Below are 22,545 nucleotides of genomic sequence, written 5' to 3'. Positions count from 1 at the left end.
CACCGCGCCCGGCTAAGGTCCACATTTCTATCAACAGTCTCTTTAAGGCAGTTTAGGCCTTTTCCAACATGCACCTCCAAACTCTTCCAGCCCTTACTCACTGTTTAGTTCCAAAGCCACGTCTGCTCACCAGCACCCTATTTCTTGGTACCCAAATCTGTACTGGTTGCCAGGGCTGCTGTAACAAAGTCCCACAGACTGGGGGACTTAAACCATAGCCATTTGTCTTCTAACAGTTCTGGAAGCTAGACGTCTGAGACCAATGCATTGGCAGAATGGGTTTCTTCTGAGGCCTCTCTCCTGGGCTTGCAGATGACCGCCTTTGCCCTGTGTCTTCAAATGGTCTTCTTTCGGTGTGTGTCTGTGTCTAAAGTTCCTTTTTTATTTCAGACAGAGGTTTGCTCTTGTTGCCCAGGCTGGAGTGCAGTGGCACAATCTCGGCTCACTGCAACCTCCACCTTCTGGGTTCAAGTGATTCTCCTGCCTCAGCCTCCTGAGTAGCTGGGATTACAGGTGTCCGCCACCATGCCCGGCTAATTTTTTGTATTTTTAGTAGAGACGAGGTTTCACCATGTTGGCCAGGCTGGTCTGGAACTCCTGAGCTCAGGTGATCCACCCACCTCAGCCTCCCAAAGTGCTGGGATTACGGGTGTGAGTCACTGCGCCTGGCCCTAAAATTCCTCTTATAAGGATACCAGTCATATTGGATTACTGTCCTAATGACCTCATTTTAACTTGATTACTTCTTTAAAGATTCTGTCTCCAAACACAGGCATATTCTGAGGCACTGGAGGTGAGGACTTCAACATATGCACTTGGAGGTGGGGGGGACAAAATTCTGCCCATAACGCCATATGTTATTTATCCATTCATCAATTCACACTTACATTTCCTTTTTTTTTAAATTTTTCTGTTTATTTTTTGAGACAGAGTCTCCCTCTGTCGCCCAGGCTGGGGTGCAGTGGCACAACCTCAACTCACTGCAGCCTCCGCCTCTCAGGTTCAAGCAGCTCTCCAGCCTCAGCCTCCCAAGTAGCTGGGACTACAGGTGCGCCACCACAACCGGGTAATTTTTGTATTTTTAGTAGAGATGGGGTTTCACCATGTTGGCCAGGCTGGTCTCGAACTCCTGACCTCAGGTGATCTGCCTGCCTTGGCCTCCCAAAGTGCTGGGATTACAGGTGTGAGCCACCAGGCCCGGCCAATTAACACTTACATTTCCTTTCATAGATTTAATTACTAAATCAATACGAAAAATAACTCTCAGGTGTATAACAAGCTACAAAGATTTCAACCTTACTAAGTTTTTTTACTTTTTATTTCTGTGACAGTTTTTCCTGATGGCTCTGAAAGTCACCCTAAGATGGTTCTCTGTACTTTCTTGCCATTACTCTTCTACTTAAAAAGAAACCCACTCCTATTGACATATAATTTACGTACCATAAAATTTACCCTTTTAAGGTGTTTAATTTGGTATTTTTTGGTTTACTAACAGCTGTGCAACCATTATTGCTATCTAATTTTATATAAAATTACAACTATTCAATTTTAAAATGCTTTTACCAACCCCCCACGAAATCCCATACAAATTGATGGTCATTCCCGTTTCCCGCCAGCCCCCCCAACCCCTGGCAATCACTAATATGCTTTCCGTCTCTGTGGATTTGCCTAATTTAGACAGTTTATATAAATTAAATCATACAAGATGCAGCCTCTTTCCCTCAGCATAATGTTTTCAAGATTCATCCATGGTATAGCATGTATCAGCACTTCATTCCTTTATTTATTTGAGACACAGTCTCGGTCTGTCGCCCAGGCTGGAGTGCAGTGGTGCGATCTCGGCTCACTGCAAGCTCCGCCTCCTGGGTTCACACCATTCTCCTGCCTCAGCCTCCCGAGTAGCTGGGACTCCAGGAGCCTGCCACCATGCCTGGCTAATTTTCTGTATTTTTAGTAGAAACGGGGTTTCACCGTGTTAGCTAGGATGGTCTTGATATCCTGACCTCATGATCCACCTGCCTCGGCCTCCCAAAGTGCTGGGATTACAGGCGTGAGCCACTGTGCCCAGATCCTTTTTTTTTTTTTTTTTTTTTTTGAGATGGAATCTCGCTCTGTCGCCCAGGCTGGAGTGCAATGGCATGGTCTCGGCTCACTGCAACCTCTACCTCCCGGGTTCAAGCAATTCTCCTGCCTCAGCCTCCTGAGTAGCTGGGATTACAGGCACCCGCCAGTATGCCTGGCTAATTTTTACATTTATAATAGAGATGGGGTTTCACCATATTGGCCAGGCTGATCTCGAACTGGTGACCTCGTGATCTGCCTGCCTCGGCCCCCCAAAGTGCTGGGATTACAGGCGTGGGCCACCATGCCTGGCCACTTCATTCCTTTTTATGGCCAAATAATATTCCATTGTATGGATGTGTCACATTTTGTTTATTCACTTGTTAGTAGATGGACGTTTGAATTGTTATGAATAATGATGCTGTGAAGAATTGCATGTTTTTGTGTGTACAGATATTTTCATTTCGCTTGGATATGCAGTAGTCTCCCCTTATCCATGGATTTGTTTTCTGCAGTTTCAGTTACCTGCAGTCAACTGTGGTCCAAAACCATTACATTGAAACTTCAAGAAACAAATAATTTAGAAATTTTAAATGGCACACCATTCTGAGTAGCATAAGGAAATTTCATGCCATCCCACCCTGGATATGAATCATTGCTTTCTCCAGCATACCCATTAGTCACTTAGTAAGCTGTCTGGATTATCAGGTTGACTGTCATGGTATCATAGTGCTTGTGTTCATGTAACCCTTATTTTACCTAATGGCTCCAAAATGAAAAAGTAGTGATGCTGGCAGTTCGATTATGCCAAAGAGAAGTTGTCAAGTGTTTTGTTTAAGTGGAAACATGAAAGTTCTTAATAACGAAAGAAAAAATTAGTACGCTGAGATTGCTAAGATCTACAGTAAAAATGAATCTTCATCCATGAAATTGTGAGCAGTATATTGTTGTAATTGTTCTAGTATACATATAGTTCTAATATAGTCCTACTATTATTGTTAATCTCTTACTATACCTAATTTATATAAGCTTTATCATAGGTATATACATCTAGGAAAAAACACAGTGTATATAAGGTTTGGAACTAACTATCCATGGTTTTAGCATCCACTGGGGGTCTTGGAACATATCCCCTGCAGATAAAGGGTGATGACTGTATACCTAGGAGTGGAATACTTGGTCAGATGGTAACTCTATGTTTAACATTTTGAGAAACTGTCAGACTTTTCAAAAGTGGCTAGACCCTTTCACAATCCCACCAGCCATGTATTAGAGTTCCAATTTCTTCACATCTTTGCCAACACTTATGTCTTTTTTCATTTAGCCATTCTAGTGGGTATGAACTGGTATTTTGTTGTTTTGTTTCCGTAATGATTTGTGATGTTGAGCATCTTTTCATGTGCTTATTGGGCACATGGAGAAATGCCTACTCAAATACATTGCCCATTTTAATTGGATTACTTGTCTATTATTGAGTTGTAATAGTTCTTTATTCTAGATATAGGTTTCTTATCAGATATATTACTTGCAAATATTTGCTCCCATTCTGTGAGTTGTCTTTTCTTGATGCTGTCCTTGAAGTACAGAAGCTTGTAATTTTGATGAAGTCCAATTTATCTGTTTTTTTCTTTTGTTTGTACTTTTGATGTTATATCCAAGAAACCACTGCTTAACCAAAGGTCAGAAAACTCACTTCTATGTTTTCTTCTAAGAATTGTATAGTTTTAGCTCTTATATTTATGTGTCTGATCTATCTATTTATTTATTTTTTGAGACTGAATTTTGCTCTTGTCTCCCAGGCTGGAGTGCAATGGCACGATCTCGGCTCACTGCAACCTTCACCTCCCAGGTTCAAGCAATTCTCCCACCTCAGCCTCCTGAGTAGCTAGGATTACAGGCATGCGCCACCACACCTGGCTAATTTTGTATTTTTAATAGAGACAAGGTTTCACCATGTTGGCCAGGCTGGTCTAGAACTGCTAACTTCAGGTGATTCAGCCTTGGCTTCCCAAAGTGCTGGGATTACAGGTGTGAACCACTGCACCTGACCTCTGATCTATTTTGACTTAACTTTTGTATATGGTGTGAGGTAGGGATCCAACTTTATTCTTTCACATGTGAATATCCAAGTGTCCCAGCCATTTGTTAATAAGACTATTCTTTTTCCCTATTGAATTGTCTTGGCATCTTGTCTATCTTTCTACTCTTAAAAGTAGATTTCATCAACTCTTTACAGAAGGACCTTGCCTATAACCAGCTTAAACTGTGAATCAGAAGACTGATTAATTAAACTATTATGATTCATATAAAAATACTTTACTAGAGTATACAGAGAACACTCATAACAATGACAACAAAGGGAGGATTCCTATTCAGCCTGGAGGAAACAGGAGAAAGATTATAGAGGGTAGTGTCATGAAAGCTTCCTGGAAAAACACACAGGCATTAGTCAGGTAGTGTGGGCAGAGTTCTAGTCAGAGCAAATAACACATGCAAAGGCTGAGAGGCAGTTGCTGCCAATCGTCCATATGGTGGGAGTGAACTAGATAATGTCACTTACTCTCTTTACCCTATATCATTTCCACCTTCTTTACAAGCAAAACCACATGTAATTCTCTTGCATGGATAGAATGCATTAAATCTTAAAATTTTGTCAGATTGGGACTGACCAAAAGAATATACTTACAAGTAAAATCAAACAGACATTATGGTCCTATGTGCCCAAGAGTTTCAGGGAAAGGATAGAAACCAACTCACACATGGGCCTGAGGAAGGCTGAGTTAGAAAAGACTTAAGTCAACTGTTATCTTAGTTTTAGTACATTCTATTTCCTACATCTTCCTAAAGGAAACCGAATTCCTAAATTTTCCTTTAGGGAGGAATATAGTCACATAATAGAATACGAACTATGTAGTGTCAGACCTGAGTTCAGTCCTGGTTTTGCCACTTTTACTGGTAAGACCTTGGACAAGTTCTCTAATGTCTCTGAATCTCAGTACTCCTCCTTCTAAAACTGGGACATTAATACCACCTTGGAGGGATCCTGTGAGGCTTACCTGAAAATGTCTAGCAGTTGACTAGAGTACATGTTTAATAAGTGTTAGCTTCCTCTCTAGTCTGGTGCTGGTACACTATTCGCGCAATAATAGGGGAGAGACTTGGGCTTCTCTCCTAGAAGAACATATTTTGACCTAAAGTTGCTGTTCTTTGCTTTTGAGTAGCTGACCCTAAATGGGCAGAATTACTGTTTAACATCACATAATCCTAGAGAGGGCAGTGGCTGAGCATAACTTGTTAATGGGAATGAGACGTGTGTTTGGTCAGTAAGGAAGTAGGTTATACGGTGATCATAGAATATTTATTTTCATCGTTTTTATACGTTCTGAATTTGTCCTTGCCGGCAGGAACTCTCAGGTGGCTTCTGGTCTGGGTTTGCTTTGGAATACAGCCAAACCTACCTGACTCAGCTTTTTGTAACTCTGCAAATAACAAGGTTAATACCTCTTCGCGTTCTATGAGCTGCTTAGTAACAGAATGCAGGGGGAGCAGAGAGTTCTGTGTTGAAAGTCCTCCATTGCTTACAGGTGGTGTGACTGTGGCCGCAGTCCTGAACTTCAACTAAGTCACGTCCCTGCTCTACAGTGGGTTCAGGGGCCTGAGGAGGTCCAAAGTCTATCCCCGTCTTTAGAATTTGACAGCTACTGCCATTGTTATTTCCTGTGTGGGAGGTTCTTGGGAACAGCACGGTCAGAAGGAGTAAGACCAGAAAGAGTCTGAAGCTTGTTCTGGCACGATTTCACCATGATATGGAATACAATTACTATGAAAAAGAATTCTGTTACCTCCCAGCTCGTTTTGGTTCCTGAGCAGGAGATAGTCTCAGCCCTGCTGTCTCTCTCTTTCTAAAATTTTCCATATGAGCCAATTAAATACAGGATTCTTCTGGGTGATAAGGAAATAATACAATGGATAATGATGAAATGAATAGTTTTATCTGCAAGGAGTTTATAATCTAGTAGACAGCTGTATACAGTCAGGTGCCGCATAATGACATTTTGGTTAATGACAGACGGCATGTATGATGGTGGCCCCATAAGATTATAATACTTTTTTTTTTCCTTTTTTTTGAGACAAGGTCTCACTCTGTCGCCCAGGCTGGAGGGCGGTGGCACGATCTCAACTCACTGCAACCTCCGCCCCCAGGGTTCAAGTGATCCTCCTGCCTCAGCTTCCTGAGTAGCTGGGACCACAGGTGTGCACCACCACACTCGGCTAATTATTTTATTTTATTTTTGAGGCAGAGTTTCGCTCTTGTTGCCCAGGCTAGAGTGCAATGTCGCAATCTCAGCTCATGGCAACCTCCGCCTCCCGGGTTCAAGCTATTCTCCTGTCTCAGCCTCCCGAGTAGCTGGGATTACAGGCACGCACCACCACGCCTGGCTAATTTTGTATTTTTAGTAGAGGCGGGGTTTCTCCTTGTTGGTCAGGCTCGTCTCAAACTCCCGACCTCACGTGATCTGCCTGCCTCCACCTCCCAAAGTGCTGGGATTATAGGTGTGAGCCACTGCGCCTGGCCATAATACCGTATGTTTAATGCATGTTTTCCGTGTTTAGATACACACATACTTACCACTGTGCTATAACTGCCTACAGTGTGTGGTACGGTAATGTGCTGTACAGGTTTGAAGTCAATTCTTGGAAAAAGTGCTCACGCCTACAGACTCCCTTCAGCATCTGCTAACAGTGCATATGCTCAGCACTGACATTATACACCTTATAGCCTAGATGTGTAGTAGGCTATGCCATCTGGGTTTGTGTAAGTACACTCTAGGATGTCCACACAACAAAATCGCCTAACGACACATTTCTCAGAACGTGTCCCTGTCGTTAAGCGCCACATGACAATACTTGTGAAAGACTGATTGTCCTGGGACGTACTGGTAGCAGTCCTAGCACATAGCACACAAAGTGGGTAACTCTCACCTGAGAAACTGGGCAGGCCTCACAGAGCGGGAGGCATTTGATCTGGGCCTTTCTTCAAACTGTCATGAAAATTAGGCAGTTTTGCTGGATCCTGAATTCGAGAATGAAAAACAAATTGGAGGCTGGGCATGGTGGCTCACGCCTGTAATCCCAGCACTTTGGGAGGTTGAGGCGGGTGGATCACAAGGTCAGGAGATCAAGACCACAGTGAAGCCCCGTCTCTACTAAAAATACAAAAAATTAGCCGGGTGTGGTGGCGGGCACCTGTAGTCCCAGCTACTCGGGAGGCTGAGGCAGGAGAATGGCGTGAACCCGGGAGGTGGAGCTTGCAGTGAGCCGAGATCGCGCCACTGCACTCCAGCCTAGGTGACAGATCGAGACTCCATCTCCAAAAAAAAAAAAAAAAAAAAAAACAACAAATTGGACTAAGTTCTATTTTCTCACTATCTAACAAGAACACTGGCCACTGAGCCAGAATACCTGGGTCCTAGCCTGAATGCTGCTACGAATTCACTCTGTGACCTTGAGCAAGACACATAGCCTCTCAGGGTCCTAATTTTTTTTTTTTTTTTTTTTTTTTTGTGACAGAGTCTTGCTGTGTCCCCCAGGCTAGAGTGCAGTGGCGCGATCTCGGCTCACTGCAAGCTCCGCCTCCCAGGTTCACGCCATTCTCCTGCCTCAGCCTCCCAATTAGCTGGGACTACAGGCACCCGCCACCACGCCTGGCTAATTTTTTGTATTTTTAGTAGGCACACGGTTTCACCGTGTTAGTCAGGATGGTCTTGATCTGATCTCGTGATCTGCCCGCCTTGGCCTCCCAAAGTGCTGGGATTACAGGTGTGAGCCACTGCGCCCGGCCTCTTTATTCGTTAAATAGGGAGTTTGGAAGAGGGACTCTCCATGGCTCTTCTGAATTCTGAAATTCCTTTATGTCTTTGCTCCTCATTAATACATCACAAAAACGAAATGCAGAAGTTGGAGCAAGTTTTAGTCATGGAGAAGGGAGGATGAAACTAAGGCTATGGCTATTACCTACAAAGAAGCAGTTACCAGTTGCCACCTCAGCATACATTAGAGTGAAAGGACATCTCTGGACTTCAAAGGTGGGTTTAGTTTTCAAACAACTAAAAAAAAAAAAACCTTACATATATTTCAGTAATTAACACTATCCTTAACTCCGCCATGGGAAAGAATACGTTTAGTTCAGAATTCTCTTTCTGGGTGCTCAAGGAAAATAATAATGGAAAGATCACTCCAAAGTCATGGAGTCAAATTTCCGAGATGCCAGGCCACTAAGGAACATTTCTTCAAGGCTTGGGCTCTCTGCCTTCTCCACCTCTTAGAAAAAGTGCTCAAGCTTACAGACAGACTCCTTCCTTCCTTTCCTCAGCATCCACTGCCAGTGAGCTTGTTCAGCACTGACATTAGTGAACAGGCAGAGGCTGGGCCTTTCACTTTACTCAACAGTCCTCCTTGCATAAGCCCTTACTTCCATTTCCTCTTCCCCTTGCAAGAACTCTCACGCACACCCATGGATTAATCACCACTTGCACAATGGTGACTCCCACAACTTCATCTCCAGCTCTGACCTTGTCTCTAAGTCTCAGACTCATAGATCCAACAACCTGCTGGATAGACAGACATGCACATAAACATACAGATGTTTCTTAGACACCTCAAGTCAGTATTTCCAAGACTGAACTCACCATCTTCTTTCCCCACCAAATCGGCTTCTCTTCTCATATCCCAAACTTGGGTAATGGCTTAACATCCAGTCACCCAGAAAGCCAGAATCCTGGGAGTCATTCTGGACTCTCTTCTCCCCTCACCATTGCCCACAAAGACATCAAAATTCTGCTAAATTCGCTTCCCCAAGTATCCTGGTATTTTCTCTCTCCCTTCTGTGCCTGCAGCAATGATCTCATTTGGTCTCTCATTGTCTTTTTCCTAAACACTGCGAGGCCTCTAGTCCTGCTGTCCATGAATTCTTCTTCCACCCCGCAGCCAGTCATCCACCTTCTGTGTACATCTGACTACACTACTGGAGGATGGAAAATGTTCCATTGGCTAACCAGCAGCCTGTGGAGGGGTCCACGTCCCCTTGCATTGGGTATACCTGAATGTGGCTCCTCTCCAGCGTCACCTCCCAATTCTCCCCACCGTGAACCTGACAGTGTCCCCTTTGCTCATGTTGTCCCCTCTAAATTGCACGTCCTTTTCATTCCTCTTACTTGGTTTCCATATTTAGGCCTTATTTCCTCCAGAAGCCTCTGTGAGTCTCCAGGCTGGGCTAAGTGCCCCACCTCTGTGTTTTCAAAGGACCTCATACATACCATGATTTTTATCACTTACCATGTTATATTAAAATTATATAGTGACATATGTCTTGCCCATTAGTCTACAGAATCTTCAAGAGTGGAGACCTTATCATCTCCATCAAAACTAGCACAAGCTTGATACATAATAATAGTTCTTAAACTGAACTGAACTGATGCAGCTTAGCCTTAATCTTGAATCAAGAGAACACCATCTCCTAAATCTAGCCATTGGTAAAATTGTTGGTACCGTCACTATTTTCATACAATTCTTAGAGCTAGGTAAGTCCCCTGATTTCTACTACTGTGTCTCACAGACTGGCATATATGCGAATCCTCTCCCCCCAGATGATATCTGAAATCACAAGATGAAGATAATCCTGGAGTATCAATTTCACCTAAAGATTCTGGAAAAATGATTTTCATTTTAAAACAGATACAGACATATTTTGGGGTAGCATATATTTTTTAGTATTAAGAGAGACTGCACTTATGCCAGGCTGTTCTCAGACAAGTCTCCAGGTCCCTGGGAGTTTAGACTCTATTGTTAGTGCTGACGATTGAGAAACAGTAATCTATAGATCACTGTTTTGCACTGTAGTTTAGTTACTGTTCTAGAGCCTCCCATAGAGAAATAAACAGCCCCAGTGAGACCAAAGCAGGAGCTATCTCAGTAATGGCCAGAAGAGAGAGACTTTCATCGTGGGTCTGAGTTAGGTTTGAAAAGATGTCTGTGTGATTGACAGGTAGGTATTCTGAAATGAGCACAACAATGAGCTTTGTATAATGCATAAAATATGCCAGATTGTAGATCAATGTAGGGGAGGAGGCAGAAAAATGACCATTAGAACAGATCAAAGAGAAGCTCTGGATCAAAGTGCAGGCCGATCAAAGACACTGGAAGGAAGGGAAGGGCACTACAGTCAAGGGATGAAACATGAGGAAAAAAATAATCCAAACTGAACTGTGGCTCAGGAGGGACTCGATGCAGGGTGGTTGGTGATAACCTAAGAAATAATTAGATATTTAGTAGGGTGATATGGGGAGTTTTCAATCCAGGAAATTCTACTTAGAGTCCTAGTAGTTAAGAGATCTTTCAAGTTTGTTTTCTTATAGCTATTCCATACCATCAGATTTGAGAATGAGGTAGCATCATCCAAGAGGTGGTGACATAAAAAGATTTAAGAGAAACAGAGGAAATAGCAAAGGAACAGGTAGGAAGGGCTAGTTTAAAACAGATAATAGGGTCAATTTAAGTCAACTAACATTTATCAAGTGCCTGTTATGCATAAGGCACTGTTCTGGGAGATGGAGTTGCAGGGGTGACAAGCCTGGGCCTGTGCTGTCAGGGAGTTTGCAGTCTTTTCTGAAGTCGCCTAAGAAGGAAAAGCTAACAGCAAAAAATCAGGGTCTAATGGGCAGGCTTTCCAAGTGAGAGGCCTTAGGAAGCTAAAGCAGGAACGATTCCTATCAAACGTAGTATCTGTTCCCTTCACGTGATCTAAAACTTTCCCAGGAAAAAAATAAAAAACATGAATCTGCTCCAAGTTTTGATGATCACTGTGGGGCTGCAGAAGGGAAAAATTGCATGGATTTGGAGGGTGACCTTCAAGGACAGAAATTCTGTCCCAAATCCTAGAGATATTAGAAAAATATTTTCCCAGGTTGGGTGTGGTGGCTCATGCCTGTAATCCCAGCACTTTGAGAGGCCGAGGTGGGTGGATCACAAGGTCAGGGGGTCGAGACCAGCCTGACCAACATGGTGAAACCCTGTCTCTACTAAAAATACAAAAATTAGCTGGGCATGGTGGTGGGCGCCTGTAATCCCAGCTACTCAGGAGGCTGAGGTAGGAGAATGGCTTGAACTCGGGAGGCGGAGCTTGCAGTGAGCTGAGATCACACCACTGCACTCCAGCCTGGGCCACAGAGTGAGACTCTGTCTCAAAAAAAAAAAAAAATATTTTCCCAATATAATCCATATTTTGCAAATGGTTATCAAAAAGTAAATTAGTTGTACATGTAGTCAAAGAGTTTTCATTCCCTAGTATCTCAGAGCTTTTTCAATAGAAAATAAAACATGGAGAACATCAGCAACTTCAAAGTGCAGGTGGAGTCAAGGACACATTTCCCATTTTGAATCCTAGACCTCCACCTGCCCACCTTACAACAAGAACCTCCGCTATTAAGCAGATGACATCATAAATACATCTAAGTTATTATGTGACTTTTCTCAAACAGGAATAAATGGCTAGAAATGAGATCTTTCTACAGAGAAACCCATTATATGTACTAGAAAGCACTAGAGACAGATGATGATAAGCCATCAAAAAGGCCTTCTTTGCTTAACCACCCTGCAATGAAGCCAGCCAACCTACAAGCCATGCTCACAGATGACGCACACCATCCCCAAACATGTATAAAGCTTCCAACGTGAAAGGCAGGCCAAAAGCAACATTAAACGTCACTTTGAAAATAGACACAGACATTGTATGTAGCTGAAGAAAACTTCTAAAATGTAGAAAAAGTACTGAGTTAATATGCTCAGAGAAAGAAGAGAAGATGCTGCGTTCAGGAAATGAGAACAGGATACTGTAAAAACCATTCAGAAGACCACACCTCTCACCAATAAAAGCTCCTGAGAATTAAAAATATAATGGTAGAATGTAAACATTTAATAGCATTGTTGGAAGATTTATTAGAACTAAAAAAATGGGATATTTTTTAAAATAAAAAAGATAAAATTACAAGACAGATCCAAGAGATCCCATTTTCAGATTCAGTCTAAGTAATTTAAGTTTCAGAAAGAAAGAACGAGGAAATTATATAACAGAAGAAAACCACTCAGAACTGAAGAATGTAATTTTTGGATTGAAAAGGCCTAGAAAATACTTAGGACAGTGACGGATACCTCCCTGTATTCCCCCCACCCCACCAAAAAACCCCACCCCAACATTAAATAACAACATCATGAAATATCAGAATATGAACAATAAAGAAAACCCTACAAATGCCCAGAGATTAGAACAAAATACAAGGGATCAGGAATTAGAATGGCATCAGCTTCTCAACAGCACCATAAGAAAGTAGAATAAAATAGAGCAATGGTTTCAAAATTTGTACGGGAAATGATTTCTGATTAATATCCCATACCCAGCCAAACCAGCAAGCAAGTGTGAAGGAAGAAAAGTGACATCTCAAATGGGCACAAGCTCAAAAAGCAACCGCGTCTTATGGGGCCTGAATCTTAGACACTTTTGGGAGCCTTCTTTAAGAAAAAGGCGTAAAATTACAAAAACTGTACATAATTGGGTATGAAAGTACATATGTATTCCACAAGAGATGGCCTAGACAGAAAAAAAAAATGCGTGTGTATTTAGAATGAGAAAATAAATCACAATAGACAGGGACCGTGGAGGTTCTAGACTCTGTCTTTTCAGATGTGCTTGGAAAATTTACCCCAAATGCTTCTTGATGGCGGCCTGGCGTTTCCTCCCCACTCAACAGCTCCATGCAATTAGCAGCGCTCAGAGGGCCCCCATGAGTTTCCTTGGCTCCAGGAAATGACTTCTTGGTGATGAGTTCTCAAACAACTAAAGAAAATGTAGCAACTCCTACACCCCATTCCAGGGGGTGGGGGGAAAGACTGGTCAAGAAGGGAAATGTAAAGATCATGGTGTATCATGTGCCTTAGTTGGGAATAATATATACACCAAACATTGACATATCAAAAATTTAGGATATAACCGTATTGGGAACTTAAAAGAAAGGGATGTGAAGGTGAGAGGGAGGGTGGGGGTGTAAAGGAGCGAAACCCTCATCCTTCTTGGTAGGATGTCAATAGATGTCATCCAGAACTGGAAAAGAGAAGAAGAAATGGCCCGTATTTGCATGCTATTTAGAATATGGTAATATCAGAAAAACACAACCCAAAGCATTGAAAGTAATTGCCGCTAGGGTTCTATACTCAGTATAAACTCAATGAAAACCTTCTACAACGAACGACTTCTAAGACTATACATTGATTTATGTTGACCAAAGCAGAAAATTAAAAAATAAAGTAATACCCTCAAGAGGAGTGAGGCAAAAAGCTAACAGAAATAAAATAAAGGCGCTTTTGCTAAACTACCTGACATTCGGTGTTTCTCAAAATGTATTCCCGCAACCACCTGCCCTCAGATGACCTGGCGTGCCAGTCCATAATGGAGATTTATAGACCCTGCCCAGACCTACATAATCAGCAGTTCTCAGAGTGGTCCTCGCACTCTACCATTTAAAAAAGTTCCCCTGGACCCACTGCATTACCCATTGCTTTTTAGTAAAACAAACAAAAATCCAAAACAAATAACAACCTATTTAGAGACAGGATCTATGACTCATAAAACACACTATGGCAGATGCTGCTAGCTGCCTACCCAATGTTCATTCTCCCCCCGCCTTATTAACAAAATTCCTATTTTGTTGTTATTATTATTTTTTTGAGATGGAGTTTCGCTCTTGTTGTCCAGGCTGGAGTGCAAGTGGCATGATCTCGGCTCACTGCAACCTCTGCCTCCTGGGTTCAAGCGATTCTCCTGCCTCAGCCTCCTGAGTAGCTGGGACTGTAGGCGCCTGCTAGCACGCCTGGCTGATTTTTTGTGTTTTTAGTAGAGATGGGGTTTCACCATGTTGGCCAGGCTGGTCTTGAACTCCTGACCTCAGGTGATCCACCCGCCTTGACCTCCCAAAGTGCTGGAATTACAGGTGTGAGCCACTGTGTCTGGCCCAAAATTCTTATTTTGATGTATTGGCAACGTGTCCGTCTAAAACACTAGATTCTCTCTGGTTCCATCACCGTTAACAGTGTGTATGTGATATGGTTCTGGCCAATGACATGTAAGAAGTCTTTTGGGGTGGGCTACCAGAAAAGCTGTTATTATTATTATTTATTATAAAGAAGGACGGGCCAGGCGCGGTGGCTCACATCTGTAATCCCAGCACTTTGGGAGGCCAAGGGGGGCAGATCACAGGGTCAGGAGTTCAAGACCAGCCTGACCAACATGGTGAAACCCCGTCTCTACTAAAAATACAAAAATTAGCTGAGCGTGGTGGTGCACGTCTGTAATCCCAGCTACTTGGAGGCTGAGGCAGGAGAATCACTTGAACCCAGGAAGCGGAGGTTGCAGTGAGCCGAGCCAAGATTGTGCCACTGAGAGAGACTCCGTCTCAAAAGAAAGAAAGAGATGAGACAGAGAGAGAGAGAGAAAAGAAAAGAAGAGAGAAAAGAAAAGAAAAAAAAAGAAAAGACAAGACTCTTCTGGAGCATGCCTCTGCCCGTCTTTCTGCTGCAACTTGCGGAAGTGAGGATGAAAGCTCCATGCTAAGGAGGGTGGTGCGGGAAGACACAAGGAGCCTGTCTCAGATGACGTTCATGTCGGAACCCCTTTCCCAGCCCCAGCCTTCTCACCTCCAGACTTCTCGTTCTCTGAGAAAAACAAACTCCTTACTTGTTTAAGCCGCTGTAGTAGGGTTTTCTGTTCTTGTAGCTGAATGAACGTCTAATGACATCTCACACTTTTTCAGATGTTTATCTGACATACCACATTTTATGTATGCCTGCTATGGGCACTGTGCTAGGAATAAGACAAGTAAAGCTCTATTTGTCATGGAACCAGGAGCACAGTTAGAACAGAAGTTAGAACTTTAGCCACTATAATAACGGCTACAGTTATAATAACGGCTACAGTTAGAACAGAAGGTCCACAGGCATTTGAGGCTGGGATTCAAGGAGGTTATGTTTGCTGTCACAGACCTCAAACCAAAAGAGTACATCAAAATAAGTCACTGAATTTATACATTTGGCAAATTCTCAAGGGACCACATGACAGAAGGAGCAATAATCTGAACATTGTTTTTAGCTGTAATTCTCCAATGAAGTAGATTTGGGGAAGCAACATGAGGTACTTGCTTTATTTTTCTTAAATCCGGTTTTCTTCCTTGAAAAACCACGAGATTGGACTTGACAATCTTTAAGGTTATACTCAGCTCTAAGATATTTTTGTAATTATGTGGAACAAAGATGGGCATGAAATATACCAAACGAGAGAGTTTCTAAATTTAGATTCTGACAGTTCAAGTCAGAAAACATATTAAGTGTTCGGGAAAAACAAATCACAATCTTCCATCACAAAATTCAACAAGAACAACAAAAACCACTCCAGAGGCAGCTGTGGTATTCTGGAAGGAATGTTGGTTTGAGTTCTGGCTCTGCCATTTAATTACTGGCTAACCCTGGACCACATACACGATATCTCTGTTTCCATCTCCTCATTTTTGAAATACGGATTCTAATCTGACCTGAACAGTGCTGTTTACAAACATCGCCTTGTGCTCTATAAAGCCCCATTATGATTTCAACAACCAGCAAGATAATGGCTTATGATATCTAAGTCCTGGCAAGGAGAATGCGGGTGTGTACCTTGCTATATTCGGTTGAACTCTGCATCACATACAGAAGACTGATAGACCTTTTAGCTTTCCTTTTTCCTCCAGTGGTGTAGCTTGTGGCCATTTAAGTTTTACACAAGAGAATAGAAAAGAGAGATACAATTTGCTAAAATTCAAATAGTCTATTTGTGTTTGTTTCTAGCCTCAGTGAAGGTTTTGGGGAGAGGGGTAGCTGGTTAAAAGGGTAGAAGCTTAAGAGTTCAAAGAAAGTGTGAGGAGGACAGCACTCACCTGTGGCCTCTAATTGTTCATATTCAGTATGGTCTCATACTGGGAATAATCTAGTGTTTGTCTTATGATCTTTCTATAGAAACAAATATGGAATGTGTCTATAAGTACCATTAGTTGATGACACACTAGTGACTTTAATTCTCTTACAATAAAAAGTTTTGCAATAGCAAGGACTTTGGCTAGGGGAGTGACTCTATGTGTGGTGAAACTGTCCTCACCCATTTTTCATTTGAGGAAAAGAGATAATCTTTTGATTACACCCAACACAGGTAACATCTGTACTTTGAACAGTTAAGTATAGCAGCTGATGTTTAACTGAAGGTAGGGGGGAGATGAGAAACGGAAATAACTGGTGCCAAATGTGAGATTCAATTACCTCGACCATCACAACCAACATCAACCAGAAGGGTGTGGGAGGAACTCATGGAATAAATGGGAACAGGTGTGGCCTGAGGATAAGTAAGTGGGGGCACTGTTTCCATCTTCATGAAGATGTGAGAGGAAATCAAAGCTCTTTAAAAAGAAGGAAATGGAATGCTTGGCTCCTGTAATATCAGAACAAATAATGCACAGCCAGAGGTCATGCCTCACCTTCTGCTTATCTCAGGCACCTCCGCTTGTAAAATCAGTGGGCCATATTCAATAAAACCTTCATATCAGTTCCATATCTTTTCCCAGAAACCCCAGGAACAGAGGGAGCCAATATCCTTATTAAACCAAGAAGCTCACCGTCACGAAGAGCTAAGTCTGACGCCCCTGGGCCCCTACCTAACCACCTGTCCTGATTCTTTCCATAACTTCCCACTGCACAACATCCAGGTTATACTGAAGATATTACACATCTGGTTAAAAACAGTACACGTTTCTCCTGAACAATAAGCCATCCTTTCTATTAAAATGAGTGTAAAATTGCAGGTAAAATGTTGTAGGCAGGCCTGTTTGGAAGGCTATGCGACCCTAGGAGACAAAAAGGTGCAGGAGGAGGAAAAGGGCAGACACCGCAGAAAGCGGTCGAAGAGAACGTGAAGGAAGTGGCCATTTCTAGCTGGGCGCGGTGGCTCACGCCTGTAATCCCAGCACTTTGGGAGGCTGAGGCGGGTGGATCACGAGGTCAGGAGATCGAGACCATCCTGGCTAACACGGTGAAACCCCGTCTCTACCAAAAAAAAAAAAAAAAAAAATACAAAAAATTAGCCGGGCGTGGTGGCGGGCGCCAGTAGTCCTAGCTACTCGGGAGGCTGAGGCAGGAGAATGGTGTGAACCCGGGAGGTGGAGCTTGCAGTGAGCAGAGATTGCGCCACTGCACTCCAGCCTGGGCGACAGAGCGAGACTCCGTCTCAAAAAAAAAAAAAAAAAAAGGCCATTTCTGCAACTTTTAGGGAGAGCTACCTGCCCTCAAATTTTGAAAGCGTTTCTATTTCTTAAAGTGCTACGTTTCCCTGGCTGAAACTCACATCTTTCTTCCCTCTAGGGCTGGATCAAAGCTTCAGAGGTTGTTTCTCTGGCCCTAGACAGGGCCACCCCCGCAAATTTCTCCCCCACTGCGCCTGACATCCGCTTCCATCCATGGCTCCATTAACGGAAGCTAAGCACTGGCTCGGGGGACTTTATCCACCGCCCAGTGTTATTAGATTCCAGGCTTCCTGGCCTCAGGAAAGATCTGGCTCCTGTATTTGTGTATCGCAGCTAACAAGGAAAGGCAGTCGGGGTACCAGTGCCCAGAGCTATGTGAGCTGTGACTGGTCACAGCCCAGGAGCCAGATGGCATCCCCGGGGGCGCGTGTCCCCGGACTCACCGGGCAGACGGAGGCCCGGGGCTTCACACCTTCCCCTCACCGGGCAACGCGGCAGACCTGACTCGCGGGGGACTGAGCAATGTTCGTTCCAGGGCCGCGGCCAGCCGGACAGAGGCACTCGGGGGCGGTGGGAGTAGTGTGCGCACCGGTTCCGCAGCCCGGAGGGGGCCCCAGCTGGGCTTCCGCGACACCAGGGCCCTCCATCCCCTCCCGTCCTCCCCAAGCGCAGCCTTCACCCCTGTCCCAAAGCCCCTCCCTGTCCGCGTCCCCTCCCCCGCAGGTCCCCTGCGAGTCGGAACCTCCTCTCCATCACAGCCCCGCTCCTTGGCTGGGCCCCCTCTCCCTTCGAGCCTTCCTCCAGGTTCGAGCCCCCTGCGGGTACGGACGTCTGACCTGTGCCCAGCGCCTCGCAGCCGTCTGCAGCCCGCGCCGCGCGCCAAGTGCGTCCGCCCAGAAGCAGGTGCAGCTCCAGGCCCGCCCCGCCCCGCTGCGCCCCGCCCCGCTCCACTCGGCCAGGCCTGGCAGCCGCCAGCCCCTTTCCACCCTTGACCGCCCTTCCCGGTCCTGGCCAGCGTGCGGGGCATCTGTCGTCAGGTCCGCACTTCCTCCAGGCCTTTGACTTTCCCGTGGAGATGTCTCTGGCCTCAGGAACTCCCTAAGCTGTGTGCTTCAGGAGAGGCTGGTTCCTGAGTCACCCAAGAGGACTGCAACCAACCTGGACCTCCTGAGATGCAAAGAGATCGCAGGGCCTGGGAGGCGGCGAGGACCCTGAGCACAGGCTGTGGCTCCGAAGAGTGTTTGTTACCAAGCCAGGCAACCACTGCGAACACACCACAGAAACAGCCACGGATCACCGTCCAGCAAAGGAAGAAGGTGCCAACGGTCCATCAGGGACCACAACCCAGTTTTTCTAGTTTAAGTTTGGTGGCTAAGTTTGAGTGTCACATAGTTCATTCATTCCTTCATTCATTCAACAGACCTGCCATGTTCCCATCTGATAACAGATCTGACAGGTGGGCACTGTTCTAGGTGCTGGCGATAGAGCTAAGAAGGAAATAAAGTTCCTGTCCCGGAGAAGGGGGCTACCTGCTGAGGAGGGCATGACTTTCTTTGTGGTATTGTGCTGTGGCAGCAGGGTCCTCTTCTGTAAGCTCCTGAGAGGTGAAACCCGCTGGGCTTCTGGGTCGGATGGGGACTTGGAGAACTTTTCTGTCTAGCTAAAGGATTGTAAAAGCATCAATCAGTGCTCTGTGTCTAGCTAAAGGTTTGTAAACACACCAATCAGCACTCTGTAAAAATGAACCAATCAGTGCTGTGTGTCCAGCTAATTGGTGGGGACTTGGAGAACTTTTCTGTCTAGTCAAAGGATTGTAAATGCACCAATCAATACTCTGTGTCTAGCTAAAGGTTTGTAAACACACCAATCAGCACTCTGTAAAAACGGACCAATCAGCACTCTGTAAAATGGACCAATCAGCACTCTGTAAAATGGACCAATCAGCGCTCTGTAAAATGGACCAATCAGAAGGATGTGGGTGGGGCCAATGAGGGAATAAAAGCTGGCCATCCGAGCCAGCGGCAGTTGCGTTTGGGTCCCCTTCCATGGTGTTGGAGTTTTGTTGTTTTGCTCTTTGCAATAAATTTTGCTGTTGCTCACCTTTTAGGTCCACACTACCTTTATGAGCTGTAACACAGTGAAGATCTGCAGGTTCACTCCTGTAAACCAGCGAAACCAGGAAGCCACCACAAGAAACAACTCTGGAGCCGCCACCTTTAAGAGCCATAACACTCACTGTGAAGGTCTGCGGCTTCATTCCTGAAGTCAGCGACACCACGAACCCACAGGGAGGAGCAAACAGCTCCGGACGCACCACTTTTAAGAGGACGCGCCACTTTTAAGAGCTGTAACGCTCCCTGCGAAGGTCTGTGGCTTCACTCCTGAGGTCGGCGAAACTACGAACCCGCTGGGAGGAAGGAACAACGCGGATGCGCCACCTTTAAGAGCTGTACCACTCCCTGCGAAGGTCTGGGGCCTCACTCATGAAGTCGTGCATAGACCATGAACTCTCTAGAAGGAAGAAACTTCGGACACATCTGAACATCTGAAGGAACAAACTCCGGACCCGCCGTCTTTAAGAACTATAATGCCGTGAAGGTCCGCGGCAGGACCGGGACCAGGAACCCATCAGAGGGAACCAATTCCGGACACACAGCTTCGTGGAATGGTTCTGCACTGTGTGTGTGTGTTTCCCGTCAACCCTGTGCACAATATTAGAAGAACACAAGCGTTAAGGCTCCCTCTCAGACCTGCCGGTAAGAATCCAGGGCTGATGCACGTATGAAAAGCTTCTCAGGAGGCCTGGGGAAGTGGGGGTTGAGAACTACGGGTCTAGATCTCTAAGATTCCTGGCAGCTTATTCCACTGTTGAGGGCACTGGCAATCAGGAAGGGCTTGATGGAAGAGATGTTTGTATTTGGGTTTTAAAGCAGGGCCACAGCTAGGTACTAGCAGTGCAGAAGGACACGGGATCCGACGGGCAGCCTGTTGACCAAATGGCTCTCCGTTTTTATAAAGTCAAAGAACATCACTGAAGGATAAGGCATTAACTGGAGCAGACCTTTCCCTGGTAAAACAGAGCGAATGGGATCTTGGTGGGAGGTGGTAATGGCCAAGAGGTAGTGCCGTCAGTGAAAAGCATCATGGAGTCGTGCACCTTACAGGGAGGATGGGCCGCAGCCAGGAGCTGAGAGGGCATCTTTTAAATTTGCCATCAGCTCAGGAACTTAATCACACGTCTCATCCTAGCCCTTGCTCACACCCATTGTTTTAGAAATCGTTGATAGAGTGGAGTCCTGGATGCCTGTTATTCTGGGAGAGGCTGTCCTCTGTCACCAGATCCCTTTTATGGACAGGCATTTTCTTTAGTAATATTTACCTTGCCTACGATGATGAAACAAAGGTGTGACCTCTTAATTGTATAGTTAATGGTGAGTAGAGATGCTTTTTTATAAATTTTTTACTTTCGAGACAGTTTTGCTCTTGTTGCCCAGGCTGGAGTGCAATGGCGCGATGTCGGCTCACCACAACCTTGGCCTCCTGGGTTCAAGTGACTCTCCTGTCTCACTCTCCTGAGTAGCTGGTATCACAGGCATGCGCCGCCATGCCCGGCTAATTTTGTGTTTTTAGTAGAGTCGGGGTTTCTCCATGTTTGTCAGACTGGTCTTGAACTCCCGACCTCAGGTGATCTGCCCACCTCGGCCTCCTAAAGTGCTGGGATTAGAGGTGTGAGCCACCTCGCCCGGCGGAGATGCTTCTTAATATTAAAAAATCTAAACAAAATAATTTCTGCTTCAAATTATAATAACCAGGTACCAGGACAAAACCAATTTTTTGTTGTGTGTGTGTGTGTTTGAGACGGGCTCACTTGGTTGCCCAGGATGAAGTTCAGTGGTGCAATCATAGCTCACTGTAGCCTCGACCTCCAAGGCTCAAGAGATACTCTTGCCACAGCTTCCTAAGTAGCTGGGACTACAGGTGTGCATCAACACGCATGGCTAATGTTTACATTTTAAAAAATTGCAATAGTTTTTGGGGAACAGGTCATTTTTTTGTTACATGGATAAGTTATTTAGTGGTGATTTCTGAGATTTTTGTGTACTCATCACCTGAGCAGTGTACACTGTACCCAATGTATAGTCTTTTATCCCTCACCCTCCTCCCACTTTCCCTTGAGTCCCCAAAGTCCATTATATATATATATATATATATATATATATATATATATTATTTTTTTTTTTTTTTTTTTTTTTTTTTTTTTTGAGACAGTCTTGCTCTGTCGCCCTGGCTAGAGTGCAGTGGCGCAATCTCAGCTCACTGCAACCTCTGCCTCCCAGGTGCAAGCGATTCTCCTGCCTCAGACCTCTGAGTAGCTGGGACTACAGGTGCGTGCCACAACGACTGATTTTTTGTATTTTTAGTAGAGACAGGGTTTCACCATGTTAGCCAGGATGGTCTCAATCTCCTGACTTCATGATCCGCCTGCCTTGGCCTCCCAAAGTGCTGGGATTACAGTTGTGAGCCACTGCACCCAGCCCATTATATCATTCTTATGCCTTTGCATCCTCATAGCTTAGCAAACCCTTATAAGTGAGAACATACACGATATTTGGTTTCCCATTCCTGAGTTATTCACTCGGAATAGTGGTCTCCAACTCCCGTACAAATTGCTGCAAATGCTATTACTTCATTCCTTTTTATGGCTGAGTAGTATTCCATGGTGTAAATATATCACATTTTCTTTATCCACTTGTCAGTCGAGGGGCATTTAGGCTGGTTCCATATTTTTGCAATTGTGTATTTTGCTCCTATAAACATGCAGATGCAAGTGGCTTTTTCTTATAATGACTTCTTTTCTTCTGGGTATATACTCAATAGTGGGACTGCTGGATCAAATGGTAGTTTTACTTTTAGTTCTTTAAGGAATCTCCATAAAGTTTTCCACAGCGGATGTACTAGTTTACATTCCCACAATCAGTGTAAAAGTGCCCTTTTCATCACATCTATGCAAACATCTACTATTTTTTGACTTTGTAAATTATGGCCAGTCTTGCAGAAGTAAGGTGGTATTTCATTGTGGTTTTAATCTGCATTTCCCTGATAATTAGTGATGTTGAGC

General features: G+C 44.5%; 2 protein-coding genes across 5 annotated transcripts in view; one reads left to right on the top strand and one right to left on the bottom strand.

Annotated features, from left to right (window-relative positions):
• TMEM45B (transmembrane protein 45B) overlaps positions 1 to 18,332 on the bottom strand; it is a 42,917-nt gene extending 24,585 nt beyond the window's left edge. The window contains exon 1 of the mRNA XM_522248.7: positions 18,263 to 18,332. The gene's annotated coding sequence lies outside the window, so the exon portion shown is untranslated. The remainder of the gene's footprint in view (positions 1 to 18,262) is intronic.
• A 1,080-nt stretch (positions 18,333 to 19,412) lies between these two features.
• The window catches only part of LOC134807286 (uncharacterized), a 199,993-nt gene continuing 196,860 nt past the window's right edge, over positions 19,413 to 22,545 (top strand). For 2 of the 4 annotated variants that reach the window (XM_063783527.1, XM_063783528.1), the window contains exon 1: positions 19,413 to 20,182. In XM_063783527.1, the coding sequence (XP_063639597.1) occupies positions 20,092 to 20,182 (91 nt within the window). In that variant the 5' untranslated portion in view covers positions 19,413 to 20,091. The remainder of the gene's footprint in view (positions 20,183 to 22,545) is intronic. The other 2 variants (XR_010147347.1, XM_063783526.1) reach the window with 2 other exon arrangements.

This window comes from Pan troglodytes, chromosome 9 (assembly GCF_028858775.2).
Source record: "Pan troglodytes isolate AG18354 chromosome 9, NHGRI_mPanTro3-v2.0_pri, whole genome shotgun sequence".
NCBI lineage: Eukaryota > Metazoa > Chordata > Mammalia > Primates > Hominidae > Pan > Pan troglodytes.
Note: the sequence above shows the minus strand (reverse complement) of the source record. Positions and strands in the feature narration are given on the sequence as shown.